This window comes from Littorina saxatilis, linkage group LG17 (genome assembly GCF_037325665.1).
Source record: "Littorina saxatilis isolate snail1 linkage group LG17, US_GU_Lsax_2.0, whole genome shotgun sequence".
Taxonomy (NCBI): Eukaryota; Metazoa; Mollusca; class Gastropoda; order Littorinimorpha; family Littorinidae; genus Littorina; species Littorina saxatilis.
In genome coordinates this window covers 41,082,700-41,098,287 of record NC_090261.1, presented here as the reverse complement: position 1 = coordinate 41,098,287, position 15,588 = coordinate 41,082,700, and the positions used below count along the sequence as shown (strand labels likewise).

General features: G+C 39.8%; 1 protein-coding gene across 2 annotated transcripts; it reads left to right on the top strand.

Moving 5' to 3' along the window:
- The first annotated feature begins 250 nt into the window (after nt 1–250).
- LOC138952881 (protein CEBPZOS-like) lies at nt 251–11,410 on the top strand. Of its 2 annotated transcripts, none has more exons than XM_070324630.1 (4): nt 251–376; nt 1,649–1,798; nt 7,165–7,209; nt 10,677–11,410. In XM_070324630.1, the coding sequence occupies exons 2-4, from the start codon at nt 1,669–1,671 to the stop codon at nt 10,760–10,762; spliced, it is 261 nt and encodes an 86-aa protein (XP_070180731.1). In that variant the 5' UTR covers nt 251–376; nt 1,649–1,668; the 3' UTR covers nt 10,763–11,410. The 2 variants fall into 2 exon arrangements, with proteins under 2 accessions (XP_070180731.1, XP_070180733.1); XM_070324632.1 differs by having other exon boundaries at nt 278–482.
- The last annotated feature ends 4,178 nt before the right edge of the window (nt 11,411–15,588 follow it).

Here is a 15,588-nt window from a genome sequence, read left to right as displayed (position 1 = left end):
AAGGAGGGGGAAGTCACTCAGCTCCGTTGACGAAAGGGTTTTGCTTGTTGTTCGCTTATTTTATTTTACAATTGTAATGCTGCCCCAACTACGTTCTTTAGTTATTTTGCCATTCTTGATGAGGAAAGAAGACGTGTCTTACCAAACAATTCAAAACAAAATCCAACCTGAGTGTACCCAGAGATACTGTTGAGCGTACCAAGGGGCATAACCACTACTGACAATTTTATAAATATTCGTGGCAGTTACGGCCCTCTACTATCCTTGCAGTCCAGACTGATCTCCCTTACACCACTTGTGTCGCCTGCAATGCAAGAGCGTCAGAACCTTCAAGTGATTTTGTAGCAATATGTCATTTATCTGAAACTGGAAGCTGGTGCGTACTCAATGCTAAAGTGGTCTGTTTATCGAATGACACCGAACTAGGCTTTTTTGGTCGATTGAGCAGAATTCTCTGCGAAACAAGGACGAACTCACGGAAGGTTATAAACTAAGTGTCTATGAGTTTCAGAACGTTCAATCAAAGTTTGATGTTTTGTATCCAGTCATTGTGACCCTTGTTGACGGCAATTATACACCGAGTACAAAATAACAAATATGTGTGTGTGTGTGTGTGTGTGTGTGTGTGTGTGTGTGTGTGTGTGTGTGTGTGTGTGTGTGTGTGTGTGTGTATGTATGTATGTATGTGTGTGTGTGTGTGTGTGTGTATGTGTGTGTGTGCGTGTGTGTGTGTGAGAGAAGAGAAAGAGAGAGAGTGACAGTGACAAGGACAAATCTTTATTTTTCTAGGGTAACAAGAATAAACATAGGTATGAGAGAGAAAGAGAGAGAGAGGGAGAGAGAAATCAAATTAAGATTAAAATCAATGTTTATTTTTCGAGGTAATTGAGTAAGCATACTATAAGGTGCTTTTTAACATCCAGCACTCGCCCAATCTACTCCACAAGATCAAAAAACCAGAATGGTAGGTTGTTGAAACGTTTAATTCATAACAAAACAAAACGTTACATTTACCGTATGTTGACCCAGTGGTCTTTTAAGTAGATCATAACAAACAATAATGATACAGATAACGAATTTATTTCAAAATCATCGACGAAGCTCCCTTGCATATTAATATACTACATGTATATTCAGGAACCAATGTTCGAACACACAGGGGTACAAGAAAGAAAGCCATATTGAACGTAATGTACGCTTGGACATCATCATTATCAACATTTAGGCATCAAATATTATGAAGAGAAAAGTCTAAAAAAATAATCTTCTATTACTGCATCCTATAATGGGTATATATATGGCAAATTTATCAAATGAGTAGAGTTATCGTTTAAATGTAGAGAGAGGGCGAGTGACAATGATAATTTCAGTATGTATCAAGCAAATCAGGATAAATATATATATTATCTTCTATAACTCTGTGTTTCTTGAATGTTTACTTTTTTTGTATCGAGTGTTACGGCTGCTGCTGCTGCTGTGTGTGTATGCATGGGTGCCCATGTGTGCGTCACTGTGTTTGTGTGTGTGTGTGTGTGTGTGTGTGTGTGTGTATGTATGTGTGCGTGCACGTGCGTGTGTGTGTGTGTGTGTGTTTGATTCATTATTTTATTCAGCCATTTTTTTGAATTTTGATTTTCTGGGTGTGCAGATTCATTTACTTCAGCAGCCATGAAGAAAGAGCCAAAAAGGACAAACTTTCGCAGTCTTCTTGGAACCGGAATTAAGGCTGTACTGGTATTGGAGGGTCTGGGGCTTGTTGCCACCTATGGTCTCTGGAACCGCATGAACAACTCTCAAGGTCAGTCTCCATTGTCTTCACAGGGATGGTGCTAGATTTTATTTTATTTTATTTTGCAAATTTGCCAATATGGCCTTGAAGGTTTTGGAAGCTTGTGGATGGTGTGACCTTTCCCCCAGCTGTCAAAAAGTTTGGCAAATCTTCTGAATTGATGGGAACATTTTTGAACATTTGAGAAAAGCAGAACAAGGGTTACTGCACGTAATAGCGAGAAATAAAAAGACCAAAAAATACTGTACTCACGTGTTTAACGAAGACGGTACGAATAACAAAGTACTATTTGTTATTCGTATTGTCTTCGTTAAACACATGAGTACAGTCTTTTTTGGTCTTTTAAATTGAGATAATGTTGGGGGTTTTGGTGACTGCTGGTTTCAAACGAAGTTCCTGCTCCATTTTCTCCTGAATGCCTGTCTTTCGCATATTTCTGTTTTTCCTCTCTCTCTCTCTCTCTCTCTCTCTCTCTCTCTCTCTCTCTCTCTCTCTCTCTCTCTCTCTCTCTCTCTCTCTCTCTCTCTCTCTCTCTCTCTCTCTCTCTCTCTCTCTCTCTCTCTCTCTCTCTCTCTCTCTCTCTCTCTCTCTCTCTCTCTCTCTCTCTCTAATTACTAATTATGTAAGTATTGTAGTAGTAGTAGTAGTTTTTATAGTAGATTTAGTCCCTCTTTAGGGCGAGGGCCAGATGCAAAAAAGTATACCAATGCTTATTCTGTTACCCTCGTAAAATAAAGAATTGTCATTGTCATTCTCTCTCTCTCTCTCTCTCTCTCTCTCTCTCTCTCTCTCTCTCTCTCTCTCTCTCTCTCTCTGTCTCTGTCTCTCTCTGTCTCTGTCTCTCTCTCTCTGTCTCTCTCTCCAACCCTCTCCCTCTCTCTCTCTCTCTCTCTCTCTCTCTCTCTCTCTCTCTCTCTCTCTCTCTCTCTCTCTCTCTCTCTCTCTCTCTCTCTCTCTCTCTCTCTCTCTCTCTCTCTCTCTCTCTCTCTCTCTCTCTCTCTCTCTCTCTCTCTCTTGCTGTTGTTTAATTCAATAATTCACCTCTAAAAACCAGGAATGCCTTTATGGTTTTGAAAGGGGAGCCCCTGCCAGACTAGATAATTATGCCATGTTAATACATGTAACTTGTTTGATTGTCGAAGAGTCTCTTGGCCACAGACCAGGACGTGATCTTATTGGGTGTGTACGTGCCCCCAATCAATTCTGTGTATTACAGAGAAACAGACATTTCGAATGGCATAGCTGTCATTGAACATTGCATGATGGATATTATACAAGACTGTGGTGACCTCCCTTTTATATTAATTGGTGATTTAAATGCCAGAACAAGTTCGAGAAATGCGGTGCACAAAACACTTCTCGATGAGAATCTCGACATTTTTTCGATACACGAGGATTACGTAGAAAAAGACTGTGTGAAACGGAACTCAAAAGACAAAGAACTGAACGAATATGGTAAATGTTTACTCAGTGTCTGCGAACAGTTCGATCTGAAAATTTTGAACGGTGGCCAGGGTGACGAGCGGGGGAATTTCACATATATATCCACCTCGGGTTGTAGTGTGATTGACTATATTATTGTCTCCAGACTCCTCCTTGATTTGCACATCAGAGTGCACGTAGCGGAAAAAATTGAGTCAAAACATATGCCTGTCGAGTGCTACATTCAAATACAAAGTGAAATACATGAGTTGGATAGAAAACAACCAGGGACGTATAGAATTGACAAACTCGTTTGGTGCCCAGATAAAAGGGAAGAATTTATGGCATGTGTAATTTCTGAAGAGGTAAAACACTGTTTTATTGAAGCAGAAAGCAAAATAGACATGGATGTAAATGCCTCGATTAGAAAGTTTACAGAAGGACTGCTTATAGCTGGCGAATGCATGAAAAAAAGTATAACAATAGGAAAAGAACGTAAACAGGCATGGTTTGATTTTGAATGCAAAGAGAAGAGGCAAGCTGTAAGACATGACTTACGAAATGTCCACAACGGTAATTTAGACAAACTTGTGTACACACAAAACAGAAATGAGTACAACGAACTTAACAGATGCAAAAAAGTTGCCCACAGACAAGCAACAATTGAACTGTTGCAAAAAAGTGGCAAAGATCCTAAAACATTCTGGAGAACCATAAGGTCTTTATCAAGGAAAACAACTAATGCTAACACAATAGAAACTGAACAATGGTATGAACACTTTTACAATGTATTCAACACATTCACAGAAACGGACGCAAACAATACTACTGTTGACGAAGCACAAGAGGTAGTAGATGAAAATGAACTAGAGACTACCCAGATGCTGGAATATGACATAACAGAAACAGAGGTTTACGAAGCCATACGAGCATTAAAAAATGGTAAAGCTGCAGGACCAGATGGTGTTATTAGTGAGCTTTTCAAAAATTCAGCTTTTCATGTTGTACCATTCCTAGCCCGGTTCTTCAACAAACTGTTTACATCAGGTTCATATCCTGAAGACTGGTCTGAATCCATCATTCACCCTCTTCATAAAAAAGGGGATATTAACAATCCAGACAATTATAGAGGCATATCATTACTTAATATTTGCAGCAAACTATACAGCTTTATCATAAACAAAAGACTAACTAGTTGGGTAGAATCCAACAACCTATTAAATGAAAGCCAAGCTGGCTTTCGTAAAAAGTACAGTACGACCGATCATATTTTTACTCTATTTGCTATGGTACAAAGACAGTTACTGTCACACAAAAAACTATACGTTGCTTTTATTGACTTCAAGAAGGCCTTCGACTCAGTAGACCGTACAAAGCTGTGGAAGGTGTTGCAAAGCAAAGGAATAAAAGGTAAAATGTACCAAGCCATACTTAGTATGTACAACGTTGTTAAAGCAAAAGTTAGGGCAGGAGCAGAGGTCACTGACCTTTTCATGTGTCCGAGAGGCCTGAAGCAGGGAGAAATAAATAGTCCAATTTTGTTCTCACTTTTCATTAACGAATTGGCGGACGAAATCAAGCGAAAAGGACGACACGGTATACAACTTATCCCAGATTTTATTGAGATATTGATTCTCATGTTCGCAGATGACGTTATTTTGATTTCCGACACTGTGTGTGGGTTACAGAACCAGATAAACGTGCTATACCAAACTGCTTGTAATCTTGGCTTGACTGTTAATTTAGAAAAATCTAACATAGTTATCTTCAGAAATGGTGGTCACATTGCAGCGATTGAAAAATGGATGTATGGCAATATCGAAATGGAAACTGTGAACATGTATAAATACTTAGGAATTTACTTTTCTACAAGGTTGACATTTTCTCACACGCTGAACGATTTAGCGCTGCGTGCAAGAAAGGGTGTGATTGGTATTTTTAAGGTACTGTGGACTCTAGGAGAAAGATCACCAAACATATTCTATAAACTATTCGACTCCCAGATCCAGCCCATGCTCAATTATGCGGCAGAAGTCTGGGGCCTTGATGCAGACCATTCACCTATCGAAAAGGTGCATCTGTTTGCCCTTAAGAGGTTTCTGAACACAAGCATGAAAACACCAAACACACTTGTGTATGGAGAAACTGGCAGACACCCGTTATTTGTCAACACGTTTGTTAAGTCCATACGATTTTGGTTGCGCATCCTGAAAATGCCTAGTCATCGATTGCCACAAAAAGCTTATAAAATGCTGCTTTATTTACACGAACAAAATAAAAGAACATGGGCGTCATCAGTTTGCTATGTGCTGTACAAATACGGCTTTGACCAAGTTTGGATTCAACAAGGCGTTGGAAATGAAAATGCGTTCATAACGGAATTCAAGAACAGACTAGTCACATTATACAAGCAAGAGTGGATAGAAACAGTACAAAGTAAAGAACGATTCCTTTTCTATAGCACTTTCAAGTCAGCCTTATCTATGTCTTCATACTTAAATGACCTGAAGCACGTCAAAGCAAGAAACTGCCTGATTAGGTTAAGACTTGGTGTCTCGCCACTCAAAGTGCATCGATTACGACACACTCGGTCGTCAACTGCTGAAGATTACTTGTGTCCATTCTGCGCAAACGAGACCGAAGATGAAATTCACTTTGTTTTGAAATGTCCAAAATATGCTGGTATTCGCGAGTACTACATACCTGCAAAATATTACAACCGCCCATCAAGCTTTAAACTGGCGCTACTTCTAGCGACACCAAACAGATCAATATTACTTAGACTTGCAACCTTCATCATGAACGCGTTTAAAATACGCAGTGAGTGGGGACAGTGAATATGAGATATTGCACGAGCTTGTTTTATGTGTATGCTATTTTTGCTGCTTTCTGTCCATTGCTTAAAAAACAGTAATAAAGTTTTGTCTTTTTTGAAAACGTTAATGTGATGCTATGTATCAGAGATGCAACGATTATGCATATAACTGCTTGCAGATTTGCGTGTGAAAGGGCATGTGAAGGGATAGATGGAGTGATGAATAGATGGATGACGGATGAATGGTTGGACAGTCAGACGGTTGATTAGATGGATGGAGGACAGAGGGACACGAGATGGATAGAAGGATGGATGGATGGATGGCTGGCTGGCTGGATGGATGGATGGATGGATGGACGGAAAGAGGACAGAGAGACATGAGTGAAGTGCGACAGAGACTGGATTTTGTGCTGATGCTTACTGTCCTTTTCCAAACGTTTTGCTGTTGTAAATGCCTGTTTCCACAGTCGTCATGTCGACTGTCATTACGATGATGATGATTTATTTTATTATGATTAATATTACAATGATTATTTTTCATGAAGCATGAATGATGAAAATGTGTACACCCCGAATTGAAATGGGCCCAAGGCCCAATCAATAAACCATCCAGACTCCAGACTCCAGACTCTGTCTCTGTCTGTCTGTCTGTCTGTCTGTCTGTCTGTCTGTCTGTCTGTCTCTCTCTCTCTCTCTCTCTCTCTCTCTCTCTCTCTCTCTCTCTCTCTCTCTCTCTCTCTCTCTCTCTCTCTCTCTCTCTCTCTCTCTCTCTCTCTCTCTCTCTCTCTCTCTCTCTCTCTCTCTCTCTCTCTCTCTCTCTCTCTCTCTTGCTGTTGTTTAATTCAATAATTCACCTCTAAAAACCAGGAATGCCTTCATGGTTTTGAAAGGGGAGCCCCTGCCAGACTAGATAATTATGCCGTGTTGATACATGTAACTTGTTTGATTCAAATGATTGGAGAATAATTATTGTGTTGACCCTTGTCAATTGTTTTGAGTTTTGATAACGTTTTTGGTTCTTGTCATTGATGAATAAGGCTATTTATAGCACTTCAGGTCCAGGTAAGAAAAAAACATGATTACACAGTATTTATGAAATGTTGAGTTGACCATACTTCGTTTGCCTTCAAATGTGCAGACTTCCGCCTCAAAGTTTACACCTACTGCCCACCTGTTTTGGAATGTAAGTAATGGGGAGGGTGTGTACTTCTGTGAGTGTGTGTTGGCATATGTGTGTGTGTTTGTGTGTGTGTGGGTGTGTTTGTGTGTGTGTGTGTGTGTGTGTGTGTGTGTGTGTGTGTGTGTGTGTGTATACATATATGTGTGTTCATGTGCATATGGATTGACTTTTTTGTCTGTTCATTTTTTCACATACAGATACTTCTGTAAATCTGCAAATCGCAATGAAAATAACAATAGATTAAAAAATGTTTTGTTTAGTTTTCTTCTTCTTCATGTTTTACTCTTCAGAAATACTTTAGGTTTAATTCGTAAATCATGTTAGATTTAAAACCTTCATTTTGTTGTTTAAAGGATTCTTTAAAAAATCTTTTTTTTTAAGTCAATGAAAAAAGATCACATAAAGATTGCATGCTAAGGGAGCTAAATCCAATAAGCTTGAATAGTGTCATAACTACAGTCGTGTTTGTTTCCCTTATACCAAGACACAGTCCCTTCTCTCTCTCTCTCTCTCTCTCTCTCTCTCTCTCTCTCTCTCTCTCTCTCTCTCTCTCTCTCTCTCTCTCTCTCACTCTCTCTCTCTCTCTCTCTCTCTCTCTCTCTCTCAAATACTTCATCAACCCTGATTGATCATGTTTACACTGATAGTAAGAATATCGTTGCAAATGCGCAAGTAGTGCATTCCAGTTTTAGTGACCATCATTCTGTTTTTTTCTCGATTTCTCTTAGATTGCCAAAATCATGTCATAAAGGCCACACAACAATCGAATACAGAAGTTTCAAGTATTTTGATGAATCTGCCTTTTTCTTTGACCTTAACGAAGCCCCATTTTATAGCGTATTCAATTGAAGTGACGCAGAGGGCGCTTGCAATATTTTTCACCATATTTTGTGTTCAATAATTGATAAACACGCACCACTACGTCAGCATAGAGTGAAACATCCCCAGCTCCCCCCTTGGTTAACCTCAGACATTATCGAGGCTATGGCGATGCGTGATTATTTTAAAGAGCGCAACATGAAAACAGAGTATAAACTGCAAAAAAATAAAGTTTTAGACACAGTGAGACAAGCAAAGGCAGAATATTTTAATAAACTGATTTCTGAAAAAAAGGATACAGCTACAATCTGGCGAGCAGTGAATGAAATTCTTGATAAATCTAGGAAGGGATCAACCAATACTCATTCACAAATATCTCCAAATGATTTTAACAAACACTTCATTTCGCTAGCAGACAACCTAAAATCTTGTCTCAATCACAATGATTCCCTTGATACGGATGATTGTTTTAAAAAATTAAAAACATTCTGTGGACAAAAGTTGACTCAAACTGACACGTTTTCTATTCCTCCAATCTCAGTGCACGAAGTAGGAAAACTGGTAGAACAAATGGCGAATAAGAAGTCAATGGGTCCAGACAAGATTCCAGTCAAGTTGCTAAAACTTGCTTTACCTTACATTGTCGATTCCCTAACTTATGTTTATAACCTAAGCATACAACAAAACGTGTTCCCTTCTATTTTAAAGTGTGCAAAAGTATTACCCCTTCCAAAAAATAAGGATCTTACAGACCCAAACAACTTTAGACCTATTTCCCTCTTACCTGTTCCATCTAAACCCTTAGAAAAGCACATACAAAAACACCTACTGGCATATATGGAACAAATGAATCTGTTTCATCCTTTTCAGTCTGGATTCCGCTCTAAGCATTCCTGCCACACCGCCTTAAGCTCTTTATGCGAGACTTGGCTGTCAGCAATAAACAAAGCAGACATAACGGGAGCGTTGTTTTTGGACTTTAAGAAAGCCTTTGACCTAGTAGATCACTCACTTCTACTAAAGAAATTAAAGTGCTATTTAAAAGACGACTCAGCCTGTGCCTTTTTTGAATCGTATCTTTCAAAACGGAAACAGTATGTATCCATTAACTGTAAAACTTCGTCAAATGAGTTTGTCAGAAGTGGTGTCCCTCAAGGGTCTGTATTAGGACCTATCTTGTTCTGTATTTATATAAATGATTTACCCCTTCATGTGTCCGATGAAAAAGTTAGATGTGAGTTCTTCGCCGATGACTCTTCTGTTCACACCAGTCAAAAATCTTTGGAATCCGTCAACTCTTCTCTTCAAACAAGTGTGGATGAAATTACTGAGTGGTGCGTTTCTAATGCAATGATCATTCATCCGATTAAAACAAAGAGTATGGTGATAACCACGAGACAAAAACACCAATTAAGTCCTTTACAATTACAACTGTCAGTTGGTTCAACTCAAGTGCAGCAAGTTAGGGAACATAGATTATTGGGTGTTACCATTGATCAAGAGTTGAAATGGCAAACTCATTTGAGTAATATTTGCAAACTAGTATCAAAAAATTTGTACCTGTTATCAAAATTAAGGCATTACGCTGATTCTGCAGCACTCAAAATGTTCTATTACGCCCACATAATGCCTCATATAAACTTCGCATCGACACTTTGGGATAACTGCAGTGATGTTCATTTAAAAAGACTCAATTCCCTGCATCGCCGAGCTGCAAAACTTATTCTGCATGATTTGAATAGGTCCACGGATGATAAACTAAAGCTCTTGAATTTCCTCCCCTTGAAAGATCAGTTGACGTTAAACAAGGCTGTGTTCATGTATAAAATTCTAAATGACGACTGTCCTAAATATTTGCAATCACATTTCAAACATGCCACAAAAAGATATGGGTCCCAAAAAATCATCCCTCCCATACCTCGCATAGACCTCTACAAATCGAGTTTAGCCTTCTCGGGAGCGTTTCTCTGGAACTCCTTACCCCAACAGATAAGAAATGCAACTTCAGTGAAAATGTTTAAGAGACAGTCACGTTCACACATCATTCGTGAATGAAATGTCTTGTTCGATTGTTATTTTGTTAAACATTTTGTACTAATGTTAACGGAGGTGTAGCTGATCGGAGCAACTTATTCCCAAATGAAAGGTATAACTATGTCAATGTAATTTTGTAATTTTTTGAGTTCTCCTTATGTAATTCCTTAAATGCACATTGTGTTGCATTCTGTACAATGTATTTCTGTATTTTATATGATTGAATTTATATTTGTAATGTGCGTCTGTCTTTATGTGTTGTATAAAGGACAGGTTGGAAGAATAGGCTTTGCCTAAAACCTTTATCCTTTTGTAATAAAGTTCTGAGTCTGAGTCTCTCTCTCTCTCTCTCTCTCTCTCTCTCTCTCCCTCCCTCTCTCTCCCCCTCTCTCTCTCTCTCTCTCTCTCTCTCTCTCTCTCTCTCATAGTGGAATAATTAAGTGTCCTACTTTAAATGTTACAATGGTCCATTTGCAGCACTTTTTTTCTCTTTAAATAATGTACTTACTAAGAAAAAAGACAACAGAAAGCACACAAAATAATAATAACAAATCAAAACTTGACTAAATGTAAAAAGGAAACAAAAAAATTGAATGTTAGCTTTTGTGTTGTTTCAGCTTACTATTTGATTGGAGAAATGCTTGGCAGCCTACCAACAAAGAAACATGACTACGATAAATGGGGAGTGGCCAGGGACAAATAGATTTTCTCAATGTACTTGTATTTATACTAATGTAAGTTTGAATGAGTGTGCACATGATCGTAATTAGCAATGTTCAGGGTTTCTGTTAGCCTTCTCAAATGTTTTAATCATGTTGTGAAATGTGATTGAAATAATAGAAATGATAGAAAATTAGTCTTTGCAAATGTTGCACGAGGAAAAATAATATTTCAGAGTTGCTCGCTGTTTGTCATGTCAATTAACTCGACAACCGTCTTGGTATTAGCGGAGCATGAATATCATTATCAGTGTCACTGTATGTTGCATGTTGAAGCCTCTAAACTTGTGCTAGGCCCGATCTGCTGATCAAATGTTCATGGTTAAATGAGTGACTAGGCACTGATCAACCGTCTTTTTAATAAGGCAGGTGACGTGTATTACGAGACAAACTGACATTGGGAATTTGCAAGAAACCCCTTTTTGCCCTCGTGGGACCAAGTCCCTGTGCATGTGGTTAGCTAATTTAGATCTGCAATAGGCAGATACTTTGTGATCATCCTTGACTACAGAAGAATATTTGTGAGCATTCTATTTTTGATGAAAATTCTCACGTTTTAATATGTAGCATCAACACAAAACAGCTATGCATACTCTTTTTGTGATAAAAACGCTGTTGCTCTTGAAAAGTGATTTTGGTGTGTCATGTGATGTGTATGTGAGCATAATATAAGTGTGGGAATGTGAGGAAGTGTGTGTCTATGTATGTGTGTGTGTGTGTGTGTGTGTGTGTGTGTGTGTGTGTGTGTGTGTGTGTGTGTGTGTGTGTGTGTGTGTGTGTAAAAAGAGAAAGAAAGAGATGGACTTCTGCCATAGATAATTATATTTTCCATGACAAATAAATTCATGTCCTTCTCACACAAACACACACACACACGCACGCACGCACGACCCCCACCCCCCATACCCACAGATACACAGGCGAAACAATTTGCACAATGCACAGTGTTGTGTCCGAATGGTCAGGCTGCGGTCTTTGTTAAGTGTCCACTTGGACCTGTACGGACAGACAGAATATGATACATGTAGCCACAAGCAGATGGTCTGCAACCGACTGCATCAGCTGCTGTTGCACCACTGAAGAAATAGACAAAGAAAGAACGGTGGGGACAATAGCTGATTGTGGTAGCGGATCGTGGTGGTGGTTGTAGGGGGAACTGTCAACTGAACCCGGAGGGGGGGTGGGGGGGGGGGTGGAGGGTCGGTGGTGAGTGAGAGGACTCCAGGATGGCATTTTAAGAAAACAGAGACTATATTGCCAAATGAATAATTGCACCCCCCCTCCACTAATCTGTATAGTTTCAGAAAGCATTGAAAAGATTAACATTTCGGCCCGATTTGGGCTGCGCTGAAAAAGAACAGGGGATCGAGTCCAAAAAAGTGAAATGCATTACTGCATTTTAATTATTTAGACAGAGGTTAACTTTAGATAGATAAGTTACGACCATAAATAATGAGGGGACATCCTCATTTCAGAGTCAAGTTATGCCTAGATTAGTTGGTCACACGGCTTTGAAAACGGGGAGTGACTACAGCTGACATAGTTCAAACTTAGGTACCAATTCTGTAATAGGAAAACATGGCATAGCCGACAGACGGGCTACGGACGCAAAAAAGAAAAGAAAAAAAAAGTACCCCGCCGTTGGCTCGTGGTGGACCTTATAGAAATGAATGTGGAGCTAAATTATAGGTTTAGCTAACATTATGGCTGTGCACGCAGCAGGAGCTTAAAGGAACTGACCGCCACGCGTTACGCCCTCTAGTGGTGGTAGTGCTCAAAACGTCACGTCAGGGGGCGTAACAGACTCTGCAGTTTTTCCCATGCACCATCTGCTGCTTGTGTTTGAAGGTCAACGCCGTTTGCATTTTGTCTGGTTTATAATCTTGGTTTGCATGAACTGTCATTATCGATGAAATATAAAACGACGAAGGGAGGGGGGGGGGGTGTTGAATTACGGTCAGCGTGTGCGTGCATCACCTGCCCAGTTGTGTCCCATGCAATCCCACTGACTGACCAACATTTTTTGTTAGTGCCATGAAGTTTCGTCCGATTACGAAGTCGTACTTGCTTAGAGCTGTTTTATCTACAGAGATGACTACCACACAATGTCCAGAGAGCAGCAAGTCAACCTCATCAGGCTGCGTACTGGCCACAACAGGCTCAATGCTCACATGAACCGAAAGTTCAAGCTGGCGCCATCACCAACCTGTGCCTGCGGTCAAGAAGACCAAACAGCGGAACACATCTTACAGCGATGTCCCTTGCTAGATGAGGAACGAAAAGAAATGTGGCCGTCACCAACTCCCTTGCAGACCAAACTATACGGCAGTCGACAGGAGTTGGAGAAAACGACAACATTTATCACCAGTGCTGGACTGATCGTGTAACCTCTGCGAACGCCAAGAAGAACAGACAAGAAGATCTATACTCGTCTGAAGATTTTCTGGTTTCCTCTACTACCAACTCAGTATTTTTCCTATAGATTCAGCATTCTCTTTGACTGTGTGTATGCCAGTAGTGTCTACTTACCTCTGATGCCTTAACAGTCTCTTCTCCCTCCTCTGATTTTTTGTTTTTTTCCACAGTTCATTCATTCATTCATTCAAAATACAAAATAACAACAAGAAAGGTATGTAATTGGAACGCTATATTTATGACAAAACAAAATGATACGTTCACTGATCTTCGACCCAGCGATCTTTTAAGTGGACAGACAGACAAACACTTATAATACAGAAAAAAACAACTTATCTGAAAAATTGTCCAGAAACAAGCGAGACAATTCATTCATTCATTATATCATTCTATCATTCATCATTTCTTTCTTTTTTACATTTAGTCAAGTTTTGACTAAATGTTTTAACATAGAGAGGGAAACGAGACGAGGGTCGTGGTGTGTGTGTGTGTGTGTTTGTGTGTGTGTGTGTGTGTGTGTGTGTGTCTGTGTGTCTGTCTGTCTGTGCGTGTGTGTGTGTGTAGAACGATTCAGACCAAACTACTGGACCGATCTTTATGAAATTTTACATGAGAGTTCCTGGGAATGATATCCCCGGACTTTTTTTTCTTTTTTTTTGATAAATACTTTTGATGACGTCATATCCGGCTTTTTGTAAAAGTTGAGGCGGCACTGTCACACCCTCATTTTTCAATCAAATTGATTGAAATTTTTGTAAAGAAATCTTCGACGAAGGCCGGACTTCGGTGTTGCATTTCAGCTTGGTGGCTTAAAAATTAATTAATGACTTTGGTCATTAAAAATCTGAAAATTGTAATTAAAATTATTATTTTATAAAACGATCCAAAATTACTTTTATTTTATTCTTCATCATGTTTTGATTCAAAAAACATATAAATATGTTATTATCGGATTAAAAACAAGCTCTGAAAATATAAAATATAAAAATTATGATCAAAATTAAATTTCCGAAATCGTTTTAAAAACTATTTCATCTTATTCCTTGTCGGTTCCTGCTTCCAAAAACATATAGATATGATATGTTTGGATTAAAAACACGCTCAGAAAGTTAAAACGAAGAGAGGTACAGTAAAGCGTGCTATGAAGCACAGCGCAACCGCTACCGCGCCAAACAGGCTCGTCACTTTCACTGCCTTTTGAACTAGCGGCGGACTACGTTCAGTTTCATTCTGTGAGTTCCACAGCTTGACTAAATGTAGTAATTTCGCCTTTACGCGACTTGTTTCTTTCTTTCTACCGCAACCCAAAACTACGACACAGCCGTACCATGCCGCTATGATATACTCACACGTGCAACCCCGACGCCTCTGTTTCTCTGTGGGGTTACCGGATAATCGTCTCGATGGCAGGAGAAACAAAAACAAATCTCTCCCCAATTTGCCATTCTGTTGGGTTCTGTACATTTTGCAGACACGGTAGGTGCAAAAAGGGAACGTGGACACTTTTAGAAAGGTGAGTCATCGGTTACTTTCGGAGTGGCGGGCCTGCCTAATGGGCAAAATCTCGGACTGGTCAAGATGTTTCCGTGGGTGTTTTTTGGATAGAGCATGTGTGTCGGTGTGTGTGTGTGTGTGTGTGTGTGTGTGTGCCGTGTTGTGTTGTGTTGTGTTGTGTTGTGTTGTGTTGTGTTGTGTGCGTGTGTGAGTGAGTGTGTGTGTGTGTGTGTATGTGTGTGTGTGTGTGTGTGCCGGTATGTGTGTGTGTGTGCGTGTCAATGTAGGGTATGTATGTCTGTCTGTCTGTCTCACTGTCGGCTCTCTGTCTGTTTGTCTATCTCAGTGTCTGTCTTTGAAGTCCGCGAAGAAATCCGAGCTAAAACTCAGTGTTCATTATTTCATTATTATTTGTCTGTCTGTCTGTTTCAAAGACCACAAAGTCAGTGTTCTGGGGGATGCTTCCGAGTTTAGGCAATGAGTGAACGCTCCTTAAATTAACCATTTTTGTTTTTCGATGTCAATATCTGTCTGCCTGTGTGTGAACTTGAAAGTTTGTATGACGGCCTCCCTCCCACCTGGTACCCATGTACCTTCCACCTCCACCAACACCCCTGCTCTCCCCTCGCCCACCCCCACCCCAACCCTTTCATCACGGTTTGAACTATTCTGTTAAAAAGCATGGTGCTATCGGGCCCATTGTACTACAGTAGTAATGCACACGCGCTGCCATGCATACCACTTTCGTCCTTTGTTCTGACACCTGCTGGTTTTACATTGTGTGCCTCAACAGCTACACATTAGAGCATAGAGTGATGCATCAATATCCTGACATTTATTAATTGTGTGGTTACAAACTGAGACTGAACCGGTGTACAGTACACCAACTTGGCTGTCTGAG

Coding starts and splice junctions, on each gene's coding strand:
- LOC138952881 (XM_070324630.1), top strand. CDS start 1,669: ATGAAGAAAGAGCCAAAAAGGACAAACTTTCGCAGTCTTCTTGGAACC. Junction 1,799..7,164: donor CCGCATGAACAACTCTCAAG/GTCAGTCTCCAT, acceptor TCAAATGTGCAG/ACTTCCGCCTCAAAGTTTAC. Junction 7,210..10,676: donor CTGCCCACCTGTTTTGGAAT/GTAAGTAATGGG, acceptor GTGTTGTTTCAG/CTTACTATTTGATTGGAGAA.